The 22,750-nt window shown below is 41.6% G+C and overlaps 1 protein-coding gene across 11 annotated transcripts in view; it reads left to right on the top strand.

The window, feature by feature from the left end:
- The window catches only part of PEX3 (peroxisomal biogenesis factor 3), a 219,380-nt gene that overhangs the window by 169,935 nt on the left and 26,695 nt on the right, over positions 1-22,750 (top strand). For all 11 annotated transcript variants that reach the window (XM_075862647.1, XM_075862645.1, XM_075862648.1 and 8 more), the window contains 2 exons: positions 3,312-3,480; positions 22,487-22,557. In XM_075862647.1, the coding sequence (XP_075718762.1) occupies positions 3,312-3,480; positions 22,487-22,557 (240 nt within the window). The remainder of the gene's footprint in view (positions 1-3,311; positions 3,481-22,486; positions 22,558-22,750) is intronic.

Here is a 22,750-nt window from a genome sequence, read left to right as displayed (position 1 = left end):
GGGATGTTCACGCCGGGTTATTACTCAGGAAGTTCCATCTTCGGTACCCCAACAAGCCAGGTCCACCTAGGAAGGCACCAGTGGCCCCTCATAAAAGGGGGGGTACTGTGAAGGATTTGCCTGACACAGCTTCTGTGTCGACGCCCATGGTTAATCAGCCTGCATCTGTTCCTAGGTCTTCTAGAGTGACTCGATCTGCTACCACTCAGGCTGGTAGGCTGAGGAGTGGGAGAGCCTATCGCAGCCTGGCCAGACGGTTCTAGCTCCCGCCCTTGGTCCACTTATACCTTCATTTGCTGCTTGTCCTTTGCCTGTGATTCTTCAGTTTCCTGGCTCTGCTGTTACTATTGACCTCTGCTTCATATTGACCCTGTCTTGACTGACTATTCTCCTGCTCTGCAATTGTTACCACGTACACTCCTGGTTTGACTCGGCTCGTCCACTACTCTGTTGCTCACGGTGTTGCCGTGGGCAACTGCCCCACATTCCTTTGCTTTTGTGTTCCCTACTCTTGTTTGTCTGTCGTGCACATATTGAGCATAGGGACCGTCGCCCAGTTGTACGCCGTCGCCTAGGACGGGCTGTGCAAGTAGTCAGGGACTGAGTGGCGGATAGATTAGGGCTCACCTGTCTGTCTCCCTATCCTGACATTACAGTATGTGTGTATGTGTATATATATATATATATATATATATATATATATAGAGATAGATAGATATATATGTATATACACTACCGTTTAAAAGTTTGGGGTCGCCAAATGAGTTGCAAAATGACTAGAAAATATAGTCAAGACATTGACAAGGTTAGAAATAATGATTTTTATTTGAAATAATAATTTTCTCCTTCAAACTTTGCTTTCGTCAAAGAATGCTCCATTTGCAGCAATTACAGCATTGCAGACCTTTGGCATTCTAGCTGTTAATTTGCTGAGGTAAGCAGGAGAAATTTCACCCCATGCTTCCAGAAGGCCCTCCCACAAGTTGGATTGGCTTGATGGGCACTTCTTGCGTACCATACGGTCAAGCTGCTCCCACAACAGCTCTATGGGGTTGAGATCTGGTGACTGCGCTGGCCACTCCATTACAGATAGAATACCAGCTGCCTGCTTCTTCCCTAAATAGTTTTTGCATAATTTGGAGGTGTGCTTTGGGTCATTGTCCTGTTGTAGGATGAAATTGGCTCCAATCAAGCGCTGTCCACAGGGTATGGCATGGCGTTGCAAAATGGAGTGATAGCCTTCCTTATGCAAAATCCCTTTTACCTTGTACAAATCTCCCACTTTACCAGCACCAAAGCAACCCCAGACCATCACATTACCTCCACCATGCTTGACAGATGGCATCAGGCACTCTTCCAGCATCTTTTCGGTTGTTCTGCGTCTCACAAATGTTCTTCTGTGTGATCCAAACACCTCAAACTTCGATTCGTCTGTCCATAACACTTTTTTCCAATCTTCCAATGTCTGTGTGCTTTTGCCCATGTTAATCTTTTCCTTTTATTAGCCAGTCTCAGATATGGCTTTTTCTTTGCCACTCTGCCCTGAAGGCCAGCATCCCGGAGTCACCTCTTCACTGTAGACGTTGACACTGGCGTTTTGCGGGTACTATTTAATGAAGCTGCCAGTTGAGGACCTATGAGGCGTCTATTTTTCACACTAGAGACTCTAATGTACTTGTCTTATTGCTCAGTTGTGCAGCTGGGCCTCCCACTTCTCTTTCTACTCTGGTTAGAGCCTGTTTGTGCTGTCCTCTGAAGGGAGTAGTATACACTGTTGTAGGAAATCTTCAATTTCTTGGCAATTTCTCGCATGGAATAGCCTTAATTTCTAAGAACAAGAATAGACTGTCGAGTTTCACATGAAAGCTCTCTTTTTCTAGCCATTTTGAGAGTTTAATCGAACCCACAAATGTAATGCTCCAGATTCTCAACTAGCTCAAAGGAAGGTCAGTTTTATAGCTCCTCTAAACAGCAAAACTGTTTACAGCGGTGCTAACATAATTGCACAAGGGTTTTCAAGTGTTTTCTAATCATCCATTAGCCTTCTAACACAGTTAGCAAACACAATGTACCATTAGAACACTGGAGTGATGGTTGCTGGAAATGGGCCTCTATACACCTATGTAGATATTGCATTAAAAAACAGACGTTTGCAGCTAGAATAGTCATTTATCACATTAACAATGTATAGAGTGTATTTTAATGTAATTTAATGTTATCTTCATTGAAAAAAACTATGCTTTTCTTGCAAAAATAAGGAAATTTCTAAGTGACCCTAAACTTTTGAACGGTAGTGTATATATATGTGTGTGTATGTATATATGTATATATTTATATATGTATGTGTGTATATTTATATATATATATATATATATATGGCATTTGCGCCGAAACGCGCGTTGGGTAGACTCTGGCTGCTTTCCCTGCCGTATCTACCATGGGTATGATATATCCTGTTTGATATGTTGCGTTAAACTCTGCAGACAACTGTTTTTCATTCAGTCTTTATTGACCACATATTTGCCTAAACCTATGTTAACGATGTACATGGCTTACTAATATTATCATATACACTTGTGTTTATATAGCACTTTACTGCATTTATTTTTGGTCATCACATTACCTCCATGTCCTCTTTTGGGCTGCATTTGCACTTTCCTGAAGGCCTGCTATTTTTAGACACATATTAACAGCAGCTCGAACAGTCATCCACCGTCACTTAAAATCAATACAAGGGCCTACAATCCTGGAAAAGGTCACGGAACTGGACCATTTGATGAGAATGTAATCACTCATGGCTGAGGCTCCCCATCGGCTTTACCAGCTTTTGTCCATCTGACCATGCTGGGTTGACATTAAGAGAGATCCCAGGTGAAATCTCCCCCCCCCCCCTGACTTCCTTATTCTCCACCCTCCTTTTTTTCCCATCTTTTTTCTCTTTGTCCAATTTCCTCTGCTCTTGTCCCAATGGTCCATATACAGTATATTGAGCTCAAAGAGATCACCATATTGAAGCCACATTATTTATCTGTGCTTTCCTGTCACTTTTTTTGTATTTCAAAATAAGTTGGTGAAATGTTCTTCCATTGGACCATTTCTAGTCATCTTTGTACTTTTGAAATGTCTTACTGTAAAACATAATGAAATCGAATTATGAAAATAAAAAAATTAAAATTTATCCCTTTAAGGAGCTCTTTTTTTAAGAGATTCAAACAGGTTCTTGATTCACTTTTAAAACTTACATAATATGGAACTTACGTACTCTCCAAAACAGATTGAGGTTTGTAATTTTGCGTATCTTCTCTTACCAGCTTATCTCTAAAGCAGTCTCTTTCACTTATTGAATTGGAGCAACATATTAAAGAAATCCGAAGACTGGTGGAAGATTGTAGCAAGACGTCAGATCTGGAGGGGTCATCGAACAAGTCACTGCTATGTCGATTCATGATGCCAGATGAAGAGAACCCACTGACTTCTCAGGTATTTACATAGTCTTTATTTGCTTTGTCACTAAGCTCATGTCCTAGCACAACAATTGGTACTTATGGTTGGTTAAGCTGCAATAGTGTTTTATACATGGTTATTAACTTATTAGACATAGGTATGACCACACTCATAAAGGTTCATGAAAAATGTATATGTAATGTTGACAATACAATTTTTTCAGTCTATAATCGTAGGCAGTATGTATAATTGTAAGGGGGTGTTTTGAAAATAATTCTAATATGCAAAATAGTAAAACATTTGTAGTGCTGTTCGAAAGATTCATGTACATTTTAAGATTTTGGGACAATTGAGTGGAACTGCAGACTTGAAGTAAAAATCTTTATAGGGGTATTATGGTTTCAGCAAGTAAAGATTATTCATAGTGTAATTAAAGGTTATACAATTTTTCAATTTACTTGCTGCACTAATTCCTCTTGTTTTTTTAGGATATCTGCCTGGAGTCATCCAACATTGTGTAGTGGATAAAAATCTGTCCTTGTCATGTGGTGATCATACAGGTCCATTTGTTTTTACAGTACAGTTATTAGAGCTCACCTTTGTAATAAGCCGTGCAACTATATGATTATCACATGACCAGGACATATGTTTATCCACTGGAAGTAAACAATAAAGACTCATATAGAATGCCTTCAAGCAGAGATATACATATATATCCTATCTATGAGTAATGGATCTTGCGAGCTAGAAACGTGTCAGAGGGGACAGACACTTTATGTAATTTGTCCACTTCAAGCTGTTCAACTTTTCTGCTGACTATTTAAACAAATGAAGAAGATTCATTTTATAGGGAAAGTGTAGATGCAGCAGCTTCTCGTGGTTGCAGCCGAGCTGTGGCAATCCGCTCAATGCTATGGGATCTCTTGAATGTATCAAAGATGGTAGTCCTGATGGATATTCAGCCCTGAAATTTTATTTGCGCAGTAACAGCTAATGTCTACTCGAGTAATTGCATCTGTTAACATGCAAACAGGGAGGAATGGTAGTCTGAAGCCTTTCTAGACTTTGCCGAAGCCCAATATTAATAAGTGAATTGAGCAGGTAGGCAGACTCTTGAGTAGTCCGAATGGAGCAGTTTATGAGTTTACCTACCCTCTTCATAGTCCTTCAACAAGTAAGAGAAAGACAGGCACCAGATACCAGACCCAGTGCTTTCTTTCTGTATGTTATTTTTTTTTCTTTTTAATTGTTAGAAGATCGCTAGCACACAAGACTGAACATCTAATTTAATGTGGCATCATTTTAACCTCTAGGCACACCGCGACGCAACTGTACGTCCTGGTGGCTAGTGTCGCATCAGGACGTACAGCTACTGCACGGTTCCCGGTGCACCGCTGATTTAGGCAATTAACCCGATCGATTGCGATCACCGCATTTAGGGGGTTTGTAGCACATCGGCAGCCCCCATACCTCTGAGTCTGCCATGTATGATAGCCTATGAGTACCAGTCTCAGGTTGGTCCTCATAGGCTTACTGTGAGAGTGGCACTTACATCCCACTGACAGTTGGAATACATTACACTACCTAGGTAGTGTAATGTATTCTAGCAGCGATCAGTGCTGCAAGTAAAAAAATAAGTGTGAAAAGTAAAAAAAAAAAAAAAGGTCATAACAATGTTTTACAACAAAATGTTTTGTTTTTTAACAAATAGTTTTTTCTTTGTAAAAGTATTAAAATATAAAAACAACTATATACATTTGGTATCACCATAATCGTATTGAGACGCAAAATAAAGTTAAGTTGTCTTTTTTACCGCACGATGAAAGCGGTAAAAACAAAACCCAAAAAACAATGGAGAAATGGAGAAAAGTTTTTTACAATTTCACCCCACAAAGAATTTTATTTTCGCTTTCCTAGTACATTATATGGTACTTTAAATGGTGTCAATAGAAACTACAACTCTTCCCGCAAAAAATAAGCCCTCACACCACTCTGTTGATTGAAAAATAAAAAAGTTAAAGCGTTTGGAAGGTGGGGAGTGAAAATCTAAAATGGAAAAGCAAAAAAGGATCAGTCCTGAAAAAGTTAATTAATTTCTAATAAAAAAAAACCATTTATGACCACATATGGGGTATTGTTGTACTCGGGAGAGATTGCTTTACAAATGTTGGGGTGCTTTTTAGTGGACAAAAATGTTTATATTCATTTTCATATACTAATTCCACTAAATTCTGCACAAAACCTGTGGGGTCAAAATGCTCACTATACCTCTAGAAAAATTCCTTGAGGGGTGTAGTTTTCCAAATGGGGTCACTTTTGATGTGTTTCCACTGTTTTGGTCCCTCCAGTACATTGCAAACAAGACATGGCACTAATAACCATCCAGCACAATCTGCGCTCCAAAATCCAAATGGCACTTCTTCCCTTCTGATCCCTGCTGTGGGTACAAACAGCAGTTTATTACCACATATGAGGTATTTCCGTAATCGGGAGAAGATGCTTTACAAATGTTGGGGTGCATTCTCTTCTTTATTCCTTGTAAATATTAAAAATGTCTATGTTTTTTCTGAAAAAAAGTATATTTTCATTTTCACAGAATAACTCCAATAAATATAGCAAAATACCTGTGTGGTCAAAATTGGATAAATTCAAAATGGGGTCACTTTTGTGGGGTTTCCACTATTTTGGCACCACAAGACCTCTTCAAACCTGACATGGTGCCTTAATTATAATCTAAAAAAAAGTAGACCCCAAAATCCTCTAGGTGCTCCTTTGATTCTGAGGCCTGCGTTTCAGTCCATTGAGGCCACATGTGGGATATTTCTAAAAACTGCAGAATCTGGGCAATAAATATTGAGTTGCGTTTCTCTGATAAAAAAAAAAACCTTCTGTGTTATTAGAAATTAATTTCGGCCAAAAAAAACAACTTTGCTTTATTTCTTGTGAAACGCCTAAAGGGTTAAGAAACTTACTGAATGCTGTTTTGAATACTTTGAGGGTGCAGTTTTTAAAATGGGGTGATTTATTGGGGGTTTCGAATATATAAGGCCCTCAAAACCACTTCAGAACTAAACTGGTACCTGTAAAAACCTTTTGAAATTTTCTTGAAAATGTGAGAAATTGTTGCTAAAGTTCTAAACCTTGTAACGTCCTAGAAAAATAAAGGGTGTTCAAAAAATTATGCAAACAAAGTAGACATTTGGGAAATGTTAACTATTTTGTGTGGTATTACTATCTGTTTTACAAGCAGATCCATTTAAATTTAGAAAAATAAATTTTTTTGCAAATGTTCTAAAAATTTTGGTGTTTTTCACAAATAAATATTGAATTCATCAAGCAAATTTTTACACTAACAAAGTACAATATGTCACGAAAAAACAGTCTCAGAATCGCTTGGATAGATAAAACCATTCCGAAGTTATTACCACATAAAGTGACACATGTCAGATATGAAAAAATCGGCTGTTCCAAAAGGTCAAAACAGGCTGCGTCCTGAAGGGGTCAAAGTAATATAGCATCAGTTATGTTTGCATCTTATTGTTATGCAGGATAATAAATGTAAGTGGTCTTATTGAATGCCAAATATTTGTTGGAAGAAGGGAAAGAAATGTGAGGAGAGAGTTAAACAGGTTGCTAAGTTTTATGACATTTTGTTTAGATATCTTCAACAGTTGTAATTTTCAATGTTACTTTCCTGGAAGACAGAGACCGGATAGGATGTCTGAGGTCATTCAATAATTTGACATAGTGGAGATACAAATCTAGTAGCCACTCCGTAGCCTGTCAGCATGACCTAGTCTGGAGCCAGTTTTTCTTACCATGTCAAATAAATTTATTGTACTTCAAAATAATTAAGCAGACAATTACTTTCGCCCCATGGCTCTTTGAAACCTTAACTCCTTACAGTCCAAGCCATTTGGTTTTTTTACAGTTTTGTTTTACACTCCCCGTCTTCTATGAGCCATAACTGTTTTATTTTTCTGTCAATAGAGTTGTGTGTAGGCTTGTTTTTTGCGGGAGGAGTTGTAGTTTCTATTGGCACCATTTAAAGTACCATGTACTGGGAAACTGAAAATTCTGTATGGGGGGAATTGGAAAAAATCTGTGATGCCTCCATTTTCTTTTGGGTTTCGTTACGCCTTTCACCATGCGGTTAAAAACGACAGATTTAATTTATTCTGCTGGTACTTACGTTTATGGCGATACCAGATTTATATAGGTTTTTTAATGATTTACTCCTTTTTGGGTATGTTCTCACGGCATATTTTTGGACGTTTTTCAAGTCGTAAATGGCCCGAAAAACGGCTGAAAAATCGGAAGCAGAACGCCTCCAAACATATGCCCATTGATTTCAATGGGGAATACGGCGTTCTGTTCCGATGGGGCGGTTTTTTTATGCGCCCATTTTTAATAGTGGCTGCGTAAAAAGAAGTGCATGTCACTTCTTCAGCCGTTTTTGGAGCCGCTTTTCATTGACTCAATAGAAAAAACAGCTCCAAAAACGGCCGTAAAAAAAGCTAGTTTAATTAAAAAACGGCTGAAAATCGGGAGCTGTTTTCGCTTGAAAACATTTCCGTATTTACAGCCATTTTTTGTTAAGTGTGTGAACATACCCTTGCAAAGAAAAAACTATTTGCTAGAAAAAAATGTTTTTTTTCCATGTTCTGAAAGCCATAACTTTTTGATTTTTTTGTCGATTGAGCGGTGTGAGGGCTTATTTTTTGTGATTTTTCTTAGTACATACGACTTTCTGATTACTTTTTATTACTTTTTTTTCTTCACCGCTAAGTTGACCAAAAAACTGAGATTCTGGTGGTTTTATATTGCTTTCTTTTTACGGCGTTCACCGTGCGCATTAAATAATCCTGTATTATACTAGTTCAGACTTTTACAGATGCAGTGTTACCAATTTTGTTTACTTTTTACATTACTTCAGAGGAAGAATGGAAAAAGGGGGTTTCACTACTAGAATTTTTTTTTTTTTTACACAATCTATTAGTCTCCCTAGGAGACTTGAACCAGTGATCGCTGGTACAATACACTGCAATACTAATGTATTGCAATGTATAGTCATTTTTACCAGCTTCTGCCACGGCTTAAAGGGAAGGTGTCATGAAATGTATTTATTTTTTATCATATTGCTTTTAATATGATAGTAACATAAATTTATATTCTCTTGTTCTACTTTTTAATTTGTTCTTATTTTTACTTCTCTATAGGGGCTGCCATTTTCTTTTCCATCTCTGTATGTGTCGATTAACGACACATACAGAGATGGAATACGGCACATACAACTCCATAGAGAATGCGAACGGGAGCCGTTCCATTCTCTGCGAGCGTACGCCGTCTGTGTGGGAACGGCGCATGCGCCGCTCCCACACAGACCAAAACGAAGCTCGTTTGCAGAGCAAAATCTGGCGCCATTTTCATGTGGACCGGAAGCCGCTGCCGGACAGTAAGATGACGACTTCCGGCCGCGGCTTCCGGCCATATGTTCAAGGAAGCGAAGGCGCAAGAAATAGGAGCGGAGGTGGCAGCAGCGACAGGAGCAGGTAATTTATGTTCGTGTATGTGATGTGTGTATTATGCTCGTGTATGTTCATGTTATACTGGTTTCTGATCATTGTATCTAATCCTCCTACACTGTGCAGTCGCTCAGAAAATGGAGGCACACAGTGTAGGAGGTTTGAAGATTCAAACCCCTCCTTCTCCTGGCACTAGCCAGAATAAGGGAGGGGGGATTGTGTGAGGACACTAGAGAGAGTGTGTCTACCCCAAATTTGCAGCATAAAGCAATGAGGTTGCTTTACCACATTGACCATGCTGCAATTTTGGGAACTTCTCCCTCTAGTGGCCAGCACATGGAAATGTTATGAATTAGAATCTAATTTATAATATTTCCTGACTTGTGAAAAAAATTAAAAGAATTAAAACAATGTGTAATCACTTAAATACTAAATGTTTAATAATTTCTAGCGACACATACCCTTTAACAGAGGCAGAGCGAAGGCAGTCCTGGGGGCCCCTGGGTTGCCATGACAACGATCGGCACCTCACGTAGGTATTGGGGTGCCAATAAAATGTCGGAGGGGGCCGCCCCTCTCTATAATGCCTCAGATGCTGCGGTTGCGATTGACCGCAGTATTTGAGGAGTTAAATGGCCAGCAACAGCGCGATTGCATGGGGGCATCTGTGTGGGCATTATACTGTATGGGGCATCTGTGTGGGCACTATACTGTATGGGGCATCTGTGTGGGCATTATACATTTTGGGGTATTTTACTGTATGGTGGCAGCTATGGTGGCATTATACTGTGAGGGCTGAACAGGGTGTGTATGAGCGGGGATTGGGTAGGTTTAGAGGCGTGGCTTAAAAAAATAATAATTTTACCTGCGCCCCGCATCGATTGTCCCTCTTTGGGATACTTGAAAGTATATCACAATCTACAGAGGGGGCTGTATAGCACTCTCTACAGGGGGGTTGTATAGCACGGTCTACAGGGGGGTTGTATAGCACTGTCTAAAGGAGGGGTGCTGTATGGCACTATTTACAGAGGGGCACTATCTAACTATCTACAAGGCCAGGCAGTGTTTGGCACCCAGGGGAGGGGGGCCCAGTCTTTTCCTTGTAAATAAGTGGAAGGTAGATGGTGCGCTCCCTTGGGGCACTGTATGTGTAGAGATATATATATATATGTATATATATATATATATGTATGTATATATATATATATGTATATATGCATGGATGGGAGCGGCGCTGACGTCTACATGGATGGGAGCGGCGCTGACGTCTACATGGATGGGAGCGGCGCTGTCGTCTACATGGATGGGAGCGGCGCTGTCGTCTACATGGATGGGAGCGGCGCTGTCCTCTACATGGATGGGAGCGGCGCTGTCGTCTACATGGATGGGAGCGGCGCTGTCGTCTACATGGATGGGAGCGGCGCTGTCGTCTACATGGATGGGAGCGGCGCTGTCGTCTACATGGATGGGAGCGGCGCTGTCCTCTACATGGATGGGAGCGGCGCTGTCCTCTACATGGATGGGAGCGGCGCTGTCCTCTAAATGGATGGGAGCGGCGTTGTCCTCTACATGGATGGGAGCGGTGCTGTCGTCTACATGGATGGGAGCGGCGCTGTCGTCGACTTGGATGAGAGCGGCGCTTTCCGCAGGGGACACTGGCGCCATCTACAGGGGGAACTGTGGCACTATGTGACTCTGGCACTGTGTTTGTGGGCACTGTGGTACTTCACTGTGGCACTATCTACAGTGGGCACTGGCACTATCTACAGTGGGCACTATGGTACTATGTGGGCACTGGCCCTATGTGAGCATTATCTAGAGAGACATTGTGGCACTATCTACATGGGCACTGTGGTGTGTTCAGGGGGTTGGGACGAAAAAAAACCATGACAAATTAAATCCATCCATCCTTTTTTTTTTTTTTTTTTTTAACTGCGTTGACAAACGGCTGTTAAAGACAGTCAGTCGGAGTGAAAATGCATGAGCCAGTCACCAGCCAGTATCCGTGTATGATGGACATGAAGTGCATTAGGGTGCAAAGAGTGTGAGGGAATCTTATTCTGATGACTAATGGGGCCAAGGAAAGGAGTAATATGTGTTTTCAGGGCAGGTTTAAAACTGGATATTGGGAATTAATCTCATCTGTGTCTGTGGTAGTGCATTCCAGAGGACTGGTACAGCACGAGAAAAATCTTGGAGACAGGAGTGGGAGGTTCGGATTATGGAGGATTTTAATCTAAGGTCATTGGCAGAACGTAGAGCGCGAGTAGGCTGGTAGACAGATGAGGGAGGAGATGTAAGGAGGTGCAGCACTGTGGAGAGCTTTGTGGGAGAGAGTAATAAGTTTGAATTTAATTCTGAAGGGGATGATGTAGCGGCTGGTCAGAAAGATGAGCCTGGCTGCCGCATTGAGGATAGATTGGAGAGGGGAGAGTTTAGTGAGGGGAAGACCGACTAATAATGAGTTACAGTAGTCAAGACGAGAGTGAATTAGAGCAACAATGAGAGTTTTGGTGGTTTCCTCAGTAAGACAAGGGCGGAGTCTGGAGATGTTTTTGAGGTGAAAATGTCAGGAGCGTGTAAATGATTGAATGTGAGGAGTAAAGGTAGAAACGTAATTACGGGCCCATAGACTTCTATTGGCCACGGGTACCTTCCCGTTTGCGTACGGGAAGGTGCCCGGGCCGTTGAAAAATATAGAACATGTCCTATTTCAGGCCGTAATTATGGCACGGCAGGCCCATAGAAGTCTATGGGGCTTCCGTAATTACGGGTGGCTATGTGCGGGCACATGTAATTACGGGAGCGTTGCTAGACAACGTCAGGGGATTTTATTTTTTGAATAAAGAGAAGCAGATAAAATGGCGTCTGAGCGATCATATGACCCTTTTAAGGGGTTTGGACATCATTGTGACATCATTTCCAGCCCTCCTTTTCTTACAGGTCAGTAAATATTGGTGGAATACGGATGACAACGGACCGGGCCCGTAAATACGGGTTAAAAACGTGTGACAAAGGACCCGTATTTACGGCCAGTATTTACGGTAGGGAAAAAAATATGGTCGTGTACATTGGGCCTAAGATCAGAGTCAAAAATAACCCAGAGACAGCGTGCGTTCTCCCTAGGAGTTATGGTAGTGCTACACAATTAGATGGAGAGTAGATGGAGGGAAAATAAGGAGCTACATTTTAGAAAGATTGAGTTTCAGATAGAGAGGGGACATGATGCTCGAGACAGCGGACAGACAATCACTGGTGTTTTGTATTAGAGCAGTGGTGATGTCATGGGAAGAGGCATTTTAATTGTGTACCATCAGCATAGGGATGGTACTGGATGCCAAATCTGTTGATTGTTTGTCCAATAGGGGCTGTGTTGAGAGAAAAGAGGAGCGGTCCTAGGACTGATCCCTGAGGAACCCAGATAGAAAGTGGAAGAGGAGAAGAAGTAGAACCAGCAAATGACACACTGAACGAGCGGTTAGAAAATGCAAGGGGGCGTGATGTCTTCGCTCTGACACTGTCCAATCAGCTACGGAAGTTTCAGAGTGCTTTAATTTGAGTGTAAATATACCCTATATTTGGTATCACCGTAATCGTATTGACCCGCAGAATGAAGTTAACATGTTGTTTTAATTGCACAGTGAATTCCGTAAAAACGAAGCGCAAAAAACAATGGAGGAATCACTATTTTTTTTCATTTTCTACCCCAAAAAATGTTACCTGTTTGCTAGTACATTATATGGCACAATAAATGGTGCTACGAAAAACTACAACTCGTCCAGCAAAAATCAAGCCCTCATAGGACTATATCGACGGAAAAAAAATAAAAAAGTTATGGCTTTTGGAAAGTGGGGAGGAAAAAACTAAAATTGAAATCTGAAAGTTGTTTACGACGGGAAGGCATTAACCTGTTAACGCCGAAGGATGGATATATCCGTCCTCTGCAGCTGCTAGTTCGCGCAGGAGGACGGATATATCCGTCCTGTGATCACGCGGGTACTGCCAGTGTACACACGCGATCAGCGGAAGGAGCACGGCTGTTATACACAGCCTGGCTCCTGCTGCAACTGCTGGAATCGAAGCGCACTCCAATTCCGGCAGTTTAACCCATTAAATGCCGCTGTCAATAGCGACAGCGACATCTAATGTGTTTGACAGAGGGAGGGAGCTCCCTCTTGTCACCCCATCGGCGCCCCCGCAAAGAAATCACGGGTCGCCGTCGGGTTTCCATGGCAGCCGGGGGCCTAACAAAGACCCCGGAGGCATGGCCTAATAGATTGCCTGTCAGTTTTAGGCCTCATTTACACGAGCGTGTGCGTTTTGCGCGCGCAAAAAACGCTGCGTTTTGCGCGCGCAAAAGGCACTTGGCAGGTCCGTGTGTCATCCGTGTATGATGCGCGGCTGCGTGATTTTCGCGCAGCCGCCATCATAGAGATGAGGCTAGTCGACGCCCGTCACTGTCCAAGGTGCTGAAAGAGCTAACTGATCGGCAGTAACTCTTTCAGCACCCTCGACAGTGAATGCCGAACACAATATACACCAACCTGTGAATAAAAAAAGACTTTCATACTTACCAAGAACTTCCTGCTTCCCCCAGTCCGGGCTCCCGGCCGTTGCCTTGGTGACGCGTCCCTCTTTTGTCATCCGGCCCCACCTCCCAGGATGACGCCGCAGTCCATGAGACCGCTGCAGCCTGTGATTGGCTGCAGCCTGTGCTTGGCCTGTGATTGGCTGCAGCTGTCACTTGGACTTTACTGTCATCCCGGGAGGTCGGACCGGAGTTATCGGTAAGTCAGAACGTCTTTTTTTTTTTACAGGTTCATGGATTTTCGGAGCGGAAGTCACTGTCCATGGTGCTGAACCAGTTTAACGCTTTCAGCACCGTGGACAGTGACTGTCTCCTGACGTCGCGTACCCGAACATTTTTTCCCGGTTTCGGTCAAAACGAGTTTGGCCGAACCCGGTAAAGTTCGGTGCGCTCATCTCGAATTTGACACTCCGTTTGGATGTTTGTAAACAGAAAAGCACGTGGTGCTTTTCTGTTTACATTCAGGAGTTTGACAGCTCTTGCGCGAATCACGCAGTTCGCACGGAAGTGCTTCCGTGCGGCATGCGTGGTTTTCACGCACCCATTGACTTCAATGGGTGCGTGAGTGCGCGAAAAACGCACGATTATAGAACATGTCGTGAGTTTTTTTCTGCGCACACGCGCTGAGCGCAATTCACGCATCGTCTAAACTGCCCCATTGACTAATATAGGTGCGTACGACATGCGTGCAAAGCACGCGCGTCGCACGCGCGTATATTACGTTCGTGTAAATGAGGCCTTACACTGACAGGCAATAATGCTTTGTTATACTAAGTATACCAAAGCATTATATATGCGATCAGCAGATCGCATAGTGAAGTCCCCTTGTGGGTCTAAAAAAAAATGTAAAGCAGTTAAATAAAGTTTGTGAAAAAAAAACAATAATTTACAGTCAAAATCACATAAAACTTTTTTTGCCCAAAAAGTGGTTTTATTTAGTAAAAGTGCCAAAACAAATAACACATACACATATATGGTATCCCCGCGATCGTAACAACTTGAACAATAAAATGAACACAATGAAAACGCCGGATGAACGGCGTCCAAAAAAACGCAAAAAACACGGCAAAATTCTCTCGTTTCTCCCATTTCCCCCCCATAAAAAATTAAATAAAAGTTAATCTATAAGTCCTATGTACCCCAAAATAGTACTAATGAAAACTACACATTGGCCCGCAAAAATCAAGCCCACATATGGCCACATTGATGGAAAAATAAAAAAATTACGTCTCTTGGAATGCGGCGATGCAAAAACAAGTAATTTTTTTCTAAAAGAGTTTTTATTGTGCAAACGTAGGAAAACATATAAAACATTTACATATTTGGTATCCCCGTAATCGTGCCAACCCATAGAATAAAGTTAACGTGTTATTTACGCTGCATAGTAAACGGCGTAAATTTATAACATGACAATCAATGCTGGAATAGCTGCTTATTTTCAATTCTCTCCTAAAATAAAGTTAACCCCTTAATGACCGCCGATACGTCTTTTTACGGCGGTCATTAGTGGGCTTTATTCTAGAGCGCCGACAAACTACGTCGCTGCTGTAGAATAAAGTAAACAGAGCAGGGAGCCGTGAAATCTCCCTGCTCTCAGCTGCCAGAAGCAGCTGAGGGCTGGGGGCGTCCCTGCTCTGCCGGGTGAGATCGATATTAGTATCGATCTCACCTGTTTAACCCTTCAGATGCGGTGCACAATAGCGTGCACCGCATCTGAATGGTTTTGGAGAGAGGGAGGGAGCTCCCTCTCATCTCACTGACACCCGGCGATAAAATCGCCGAGTGTCTGTGTCTTCTATGGCAGCCGGGGGTCTAATAAAGACCCCCAGGTCTGCCTGCAGCGAATGCCTGCTAGATCATGCCGCAGGCATGACCTAGCAGATGCCTGTCCGTTTTAAACGGACAGGCAGTAATACACTGCAATACAAAAGTATTGCAGTGTATTATAATAGCGATCGGAGGATAGGGAAGTCCCCTAGTGGGACTAGTAAAAAAGTAAAAAAAGTTTAATAAAGTTAATAAAAAAAAAAAGTGAAAAAAAAAAAATGAAAAACCCAGCTTTTCCAGTTACAAACTGCTTTACTATTAAAAAAAACTACAATAAAGCAAAAAAGTTACACATATTTGGTATCGCCGCGTCCGTAACGACCCCGACTATAAAGCTGTTACATTATTTAACCCGCACTGTGAACGCCGTAAAAAATAAAATAAAAAACAATGGAAAAATTGCTGTTTTCTGTTAATCCTGACTTAAAAAAAATGTGATAGAAAGTGATCAAAAAGTCGCATCTACTCTCAAATGGTACCAATAAAAACTGCAAGTCGTCCCGCAAAAAACAAGACCTTATACAGCTATGCCGACGCAAAAATAAAAAAGTTACAGCTCTTCGAATGTGACAATGGAAAAATCTAAAAAATGGCTTGGACATTAGGGCCCAGAATGCCAGCAGGGGGAAGGGGTTAATAAAAGTTAATCGATATATTATAAGCATCTAAAAATGGTACAATTACAAAATACAACTCGTCCCGCAAAAAACAAGCCCTTATACGGCTATGTCGACGGAATAAAAAAAGTTACGACTCTTGGAATGCGACCGTGAAAAAACCAAAAATAATCCTTGGTCATTAACGCGCAAAATTGCCTGGTCATAAAGGGGTTAATGGTGTAACAGACTCAGGGACCTTTCAGAACAGGTGTATTTATACAAACGTTATGTGACCTATCATCTGAAACTTTGATTGCAGTTAGAGGGTCCTTATTGAACTAAATATGTTACTTCTGATGTTAATTGGTTTGGCCATACCTTATTTAGGGGTTTCATACTGTATCAAAGGGGGTAAATACATATGCAGTCACAAGTTTTCAGTCTCTATTATTTTTTTTATTAACCAAGGTATTTTTTTTTCAATCTACTGTAATAATTTGGACTATCTTGCCAAATTTAAAATCCATTTTATTCTCCGATCCCGACTGTTAGTGCGAGGTGTCAATTGTAATACACCGCTAATACCCATAGTGTATGTAGCAGGCTCAACCTGTGAGAGGGGTTTAGGATGGTTACTGCACGGCAAGAACTTCAGACGACACAGGTACAAGATGCTGAACAAAACTTTACTCCAACAGAGGCCGAATCTTCGCGGTTACAATATTTGGTACATAAGCTTGACCGTTTTACTAATAAATAGGCACAATACTTGGCAGTTACTGATTTAACTGGTGAGAACGGGACATCGTGTTGATTAATGGTTCAGTCTCAAGTTAAACTTGTGGTGTAGGGTATCTTTGTATTTCTAGGCTGAATGGCGTATCGCTAGCTCAGCACTTCATATGAGAACAAAGTCTTTTTGGTGGATCAGTCACTTGGTAGTTTGCACCAGACCTGACAATCTCGACTGGCAGCTCTTGCCCTGCCCGGCTATCCAACAGCAGCTCATGCCCCACTTGACAAATTCACCCACTTTGTTCTGACTTCTTTCTCCCTCCCCTGGTTATCCCACACGCATCACTATTTCTGTCTCTCTCCTCCATCACTCACCAACTGTCATGATCTCAAAATCGTTATTATTTTTATTTATTTTTTCGAAAGACTGGGCTCCTCCCATTTCTTTTTAAAGGGGCCGCACACCACAACTGACCTCTGACCAGAGTCCCATCTGTACAAAATATATAGTGCTCTATAGAAAAATAACCTTTTCTCCTAATACAAAGACAGTTGCATTATATAGCATCAGGTGCTTAACATATATACATAAGTGGGTTCAGAACACACCCTACAAGCCCGCTCCATACTTATCCCCCCACGTCATGACTTACAGTTACGTCATGGTGCATGAAGGGGTTAAATACTGGTCACAGGATAGATTTCTCACAACTATTCCTCCTTATAACTGATAGGGGAGAAGAAAACTAGGGTGTACTACATTGTTTCCTCTAAGCTTTGCGCTCTGGAAAGGCAAGAGATAAAACAACATTTAAAATAGGTCAACAAGCTGTGCATTTTTTAACTCTGTAATTTCCACATAGTGCACAGCTTCCATGAAACAGTGGTGTATTATTCTGAGTACTTTTACCCAGCGTTTAATAGGGAGAGGCCCATGAGGGGCTAAAACATCGCATATTGATGAGTGAATAAAAAAAAGCAAATTTTTTCACTTTAAATATTTTTGGAGTGCTGCTTATTCCATTGATGTGCATATATGTATACGGCGCTGGGCGTGGCAGATGACACAAACACGACTCCAACACTAGACCTTATCTCAAGAACATACACAGTTACAGGATACGGGAAGCAGGATACAGGAACACTGGGAACAGAATACAACTAAAGGACCATTTGCTTAAATTAACCCCCCGAAGATAATAACCATGCTAAGGCACAAGAAAGAGGGCAAGACAGACTTCTATAGGACAGGGTGCACAGCGATAGGCTGGGGAAGATTTTAATGGTGCGCGCACTGGCCCTTTAAGAGGACATCGGGGCACGCAACCTACGGGAGCGAGTAGTAGACAGGTGCAGAACATACCGTTGTCCTCGAGGAGGAGGACGCTGACACACAGGTAACAGATCCTAGCGGCCACTAGGAGAAGCCGGATAGTGGCGAATAGTGGCCGCCAGCGCTACACTCCGACTTCATCAGACACACGACTCTCCTTATACTTCAAGAAATTCTCTGCATTTTTCCGGCCTCATTACTTCGTTTTATCTCCTCCTATGTGAGGCATATCAGTTAGGGGCTGTATCACACAGATGCAGACAATTATCTGATCGTCCTATCCTTTTTGTAATAGCGGCCATATCAGCCACTCAGAAGTGATCAGTGGCACTTCAGCTCAGTGCACGGCTACCTAAGGAACTATCGCTAAGTAACTGCCACGCTGTGGCAAGTCTTATAACTAATCTCCGCAGCAGCTTGCGCAATCTCCTCCCACTGGCTCCCCCATTGCATACAAATAAATTCTACAGTCACATAAGAGCAACAAAAAACAGCAAACATTTCAGCTGTGGGCTATTTTGACTCAAGAACAAAGATGATTTTTTTTGTTTTTTCCTTAGTGACTTAGTTGGGATATCACAGAGTTTATTCACAACAGACAAGTAAATGCTCTTCCTGGGAAGTGGTTCAGATGCCCCATATTAGACTAGCGTACCAATTAGCGGAAAATAATACCATTGAAATACAAAACCATTTAAAAACAACGTCCAGCAATCTTTCCGAATAGTGATGACAGATTAACAACAATGTAATGCCCCAAAAGGCAGTGTAAAGGATCTGCCAGGCACAGCTTCGGGGTTAACGCCCATAGATAATCAGTCTGCACCTGCTTCTATGTCTGTGAGACTGACTCCATCTTCCACCACTCAGGGTGGCAGGCTTAGGAGTGGGAGAACCTATCACAGCCTGGCCAGACGGAGCTAGCTCCCGCCATCTGTCTATTTATACCTGCCCTTCCTGTTCCTCCTTTGCTTGTGATTCTTCTCGTTTGGTTTCCTGGCCCTGCTGCAGCTTCTTGTACCATTGTCCTTGCTTCATATTGACCCCGGTTTGCTGACTACTCTCCTGCTCTGCGTTTGGTACCTCGTACTCTCCTGGTTTGACTCGGCTTGTTCACTTCTCTTGTTGCTCACGGTTTTTCCGTGGGCAACTGCCCCTTTCTCCCCCTAGCTCTGTGTACCCTTGTCTGTTTGTCTGTCGTGCACTTATTGAGCGTAGGGACCGTCGCCCAGTTGTACCCCGTCGCCTAGGGCGAGTGGTGGGTAGATTAGGGCTCACTTGTCTGTCTCCCCACCCCCGTCATTACAGGCAGTGAACCATTGCAGAATTATGTTCAACATGTAGAAGAATATACTGCACGGCACTCACCATTTGTGCAAAAAAAGGATTATTTTATTCTATGCAGAGGCAGGCATAACACGTGAGTTTAAGACCGTTTGGCCTACGACCGTTTCATGTCCTCCAGGCGCTTTATCAAGGCATACTGGGCTTCAGTGTGCACGCACTTAAATACCCTCACCTTGCCTCATCAGCTACTTCCGCTTCTCACAACAATGTATCGGGGTACAAGTATAAACAATAAATCATGCATATTGATAACAGCAGATCTATATACTATGTATCAGATTGAAAACATATATTATTAGAGGTTTTATTTTAAAAAAGCAGATAGATCATTCCTATCATTCAAACCCAGGGGTCCTAGAGCTTCCGTTTTTATTAACCAATTTACTTTGCAACGTAATAATTTAATATGTCGATCACCACCATCCAATGGGCGAACACGCGCTGTATACCCGCAAAAGACATACACTTGAGATCACCGCCATGTACTTCACGTACATGGTTTATCAGTTTTGGAGATCCCTTTCCTGTGCCAATGGAATAAATATGTTCTCGAATACGTTTGAATAGTGGTCGTATTGTTTTGCCTATTTATATAGAGGCAATGAGTAGACTGGCTCTGATAGATCTCTATGAGCTTGTCAATGAGGGCCCTATAAACCCTAATTGTTAGGATTCATTATTTGACCCCTTGTCACCAGGTAGCTCCATCTACAATTTCACGCGAGCCGTGACACAAGATCATCAAGACATCCATCAGCTCAGAAAAACCTCACTACACAAAAGGTAAAAGCATTGAGATGGTTGAAACAAAATGATCAATTGATCAGAAAACCTGCTGACAAGGGAGGGAACATAGTGATTATGGATCGGGAATATTACGTAGCGGAATCAATGCGATAGTTGTACAACTCTGACACATATATGAAATTGGGGAGGGATCCCACCAATGGATATATTCAAAAACTTTGTTCCCGTTTAAGACAAGGTATGACACTTAAGATTTTTTCTAAACGCCAAGCAAAAAGATTATTACCAGATAAACCAGCTATGCCATACTGGTACTTTCTGCCCAAAATTCACAAGACCTATGTCAACCCCCCAAGTAGGCCCATTGTGGCGGGTAGAGGTTCGGTAACTGAGCCACTATCGAGCTATTTAGACTGGTATTTGCGCTCCCTATTGCAAAGTGTTCCATTATACCTGTTGGATACAAAATCTCTATTGCAAAATATTATTGATTTCCAGTGGGATAAAGGTGACAGTCTTGCCACCATTGATGTGACAAGCCTATACACCAGAATCCGCCACACTGATGGCCTAGGTGCCACCTGATCTTTCTTGGAGAGAACAGGGAAAAGTGAGGACAATATAAATTTTATTTGTGAGGCACTTGATTTTGAGCTGACCCACAATGCCTTTTGTTTTGGGAATCAGTGGTTTGCACAGCGAACCGGTACAGCAATGGGAACCCCGTTGCTCCAACATATGCAAATCTGTTTTTGGCCATATGGGAAGAAAAATACATATACATTGTTAAGAATCCTTATATTCAGTATATAAGACACTGGTCTAGATTTATTGATGACGTTATAATAGTGTGGTCAGGTACCCAAACACAGTTTGAAAATGTTGTCAATTATATCAATACCAATGATCTTAATATGGAATTTACAGCCAATTTTGGTGGTGCTACTATAGAGTTCCTTGATGTTAAAATCACAGTAGATGAGAAAGGTTTGCACACAAGTGGATTCCGCAAACCCACAGCCACTAATGCACTCTTACACCATAAGAGCTTCCATCCACCACATATAAAAAGATCATTACCCTATTTCTTAGGTTAAAACAAATAAATAGTGATCATAATGTTTTTTTAGAACAATCTATGGAACTAATGGAGAGATTAAGAGCCAGAGGGTACAATGACGGAATACTGTCAGAATCCTTCTCTAGAGCACTTCAATGTGATCGTAATACACTGCTCTTTAAAAAAGAGACAAAAGGATAGACGCATAGGATTTGTGTTTTCTTTCCAATATAGTCCAGTAGCAGATCGTATTAATAGTGCCATCAGGAAACATTGGCACATTATAGAGACAGATGTGGATCCAGCGGATAAACCATGTTATTCCCCTGTGGTCTCGTTCAGACAATGTAAAAATCTGAGGGACGAATTAGTCAAAGGGCGTTTTTCGGCAACTCAAAATAAAAGAAGTAACTGGCTAAAAGATATAGCCCCTGTAGTTAACCATAAATGTGGCAATTGTTTATTTTGCGGACAGATGAGCACAGGTAAAATAGTCCGAATGGGTGCAATAAAGTACTGTCCGTAATCTTATTACGTGCACATCCAATTTTCTGGTTTATGTTATTTTTTACCTGTCAATTCTTTTACATAAGCAAAACAATACGACCACTATTCAAACGTGTTTCGAGAACATATTTATTCCATCGGCACAGGAAAGGGATCTCCAAAACTGATAAACCATTTACAGTACGTGAAGTACATGAGGGTGATCCAAAGTGTATGTCTTTTGCGGGTATACAGCGTGTGTTCACCCCATTGGATGGTGGTGATCGACATGTTAAATTATTACGAAGCCAAGTGGATAATAAAAATCCATTTTTTTTGCAAATGGTGAATGCCGTGCAGTCTATTCTTCTACATATTGAACATTTGCCTATACCTTTCTTTCGTACGCACTGAGCACCGCTATATAAATCTATCGAACCACAAGTCCCAGCAAGCATATGAACCTGTGACGCCGCAAGCTAAAGGTTGTGTCAACCATTTTCTTTCTCTACACGTTGCACATTACAGAATTATACATACCAAAGCTCTAGGATATATGTTCCATAGGGACAGCCTCTTCGGCTGTTATTGGACCCATTGAGGGATGGAGCTCGGCCCTGTTTTGGTTCAAAACATGTGTTGTGTACAGTTATTTGTCGTTACTTATATATTGTTGGAGGACTCCCCAAATATTTTGTTGTTCAAATTATTGTAATTTTCTACAGGTAATTTTACATAATAAATTGTTTTGTTCTGATAATTGACTAAGAAATAATAAATATTTACTTTTACTAGGCATATGGACTGACCGAGAAGGACGTCACCACTATCAGTCTCCTGAATGAAACCAGAGACCTGTTGGAGAGGTAAAAGAAAAATGTGGCTCCCTGTTAATTAAATGACTCCAACTGTTTTTGCTTTTGACATATTTGTCTGAATATTTCCATTTTTTTTTTACTTGTAAAAATAAACATTTCAGTGAGCACAGCTTGTATATTTTTGCCATAAGAGGCAGATTTTATTTGTACACGTAAAAAAAATTATTGAGATCTTTATTAG

The sequence above is a fragment of the Rhinoderma darwinii genome, chromosome 4 (assembly GCF_050947455.1).
Source record: "Rhinoderma darwinii isolate aRhiDar2 chromosome 4, aRhiDar2.hap1, whole genome shotgun sequence".
Classification (NCBI taxonomy): Eukaryota; Metazoa; Chordata; class Amphibia; order Anura; family Rhinodermatidae; genus Rhinoderma; species Rhinoderma darwinii.
This window is presented reverse-complemented; position numbering and strand designations above follow the sequence as displayed.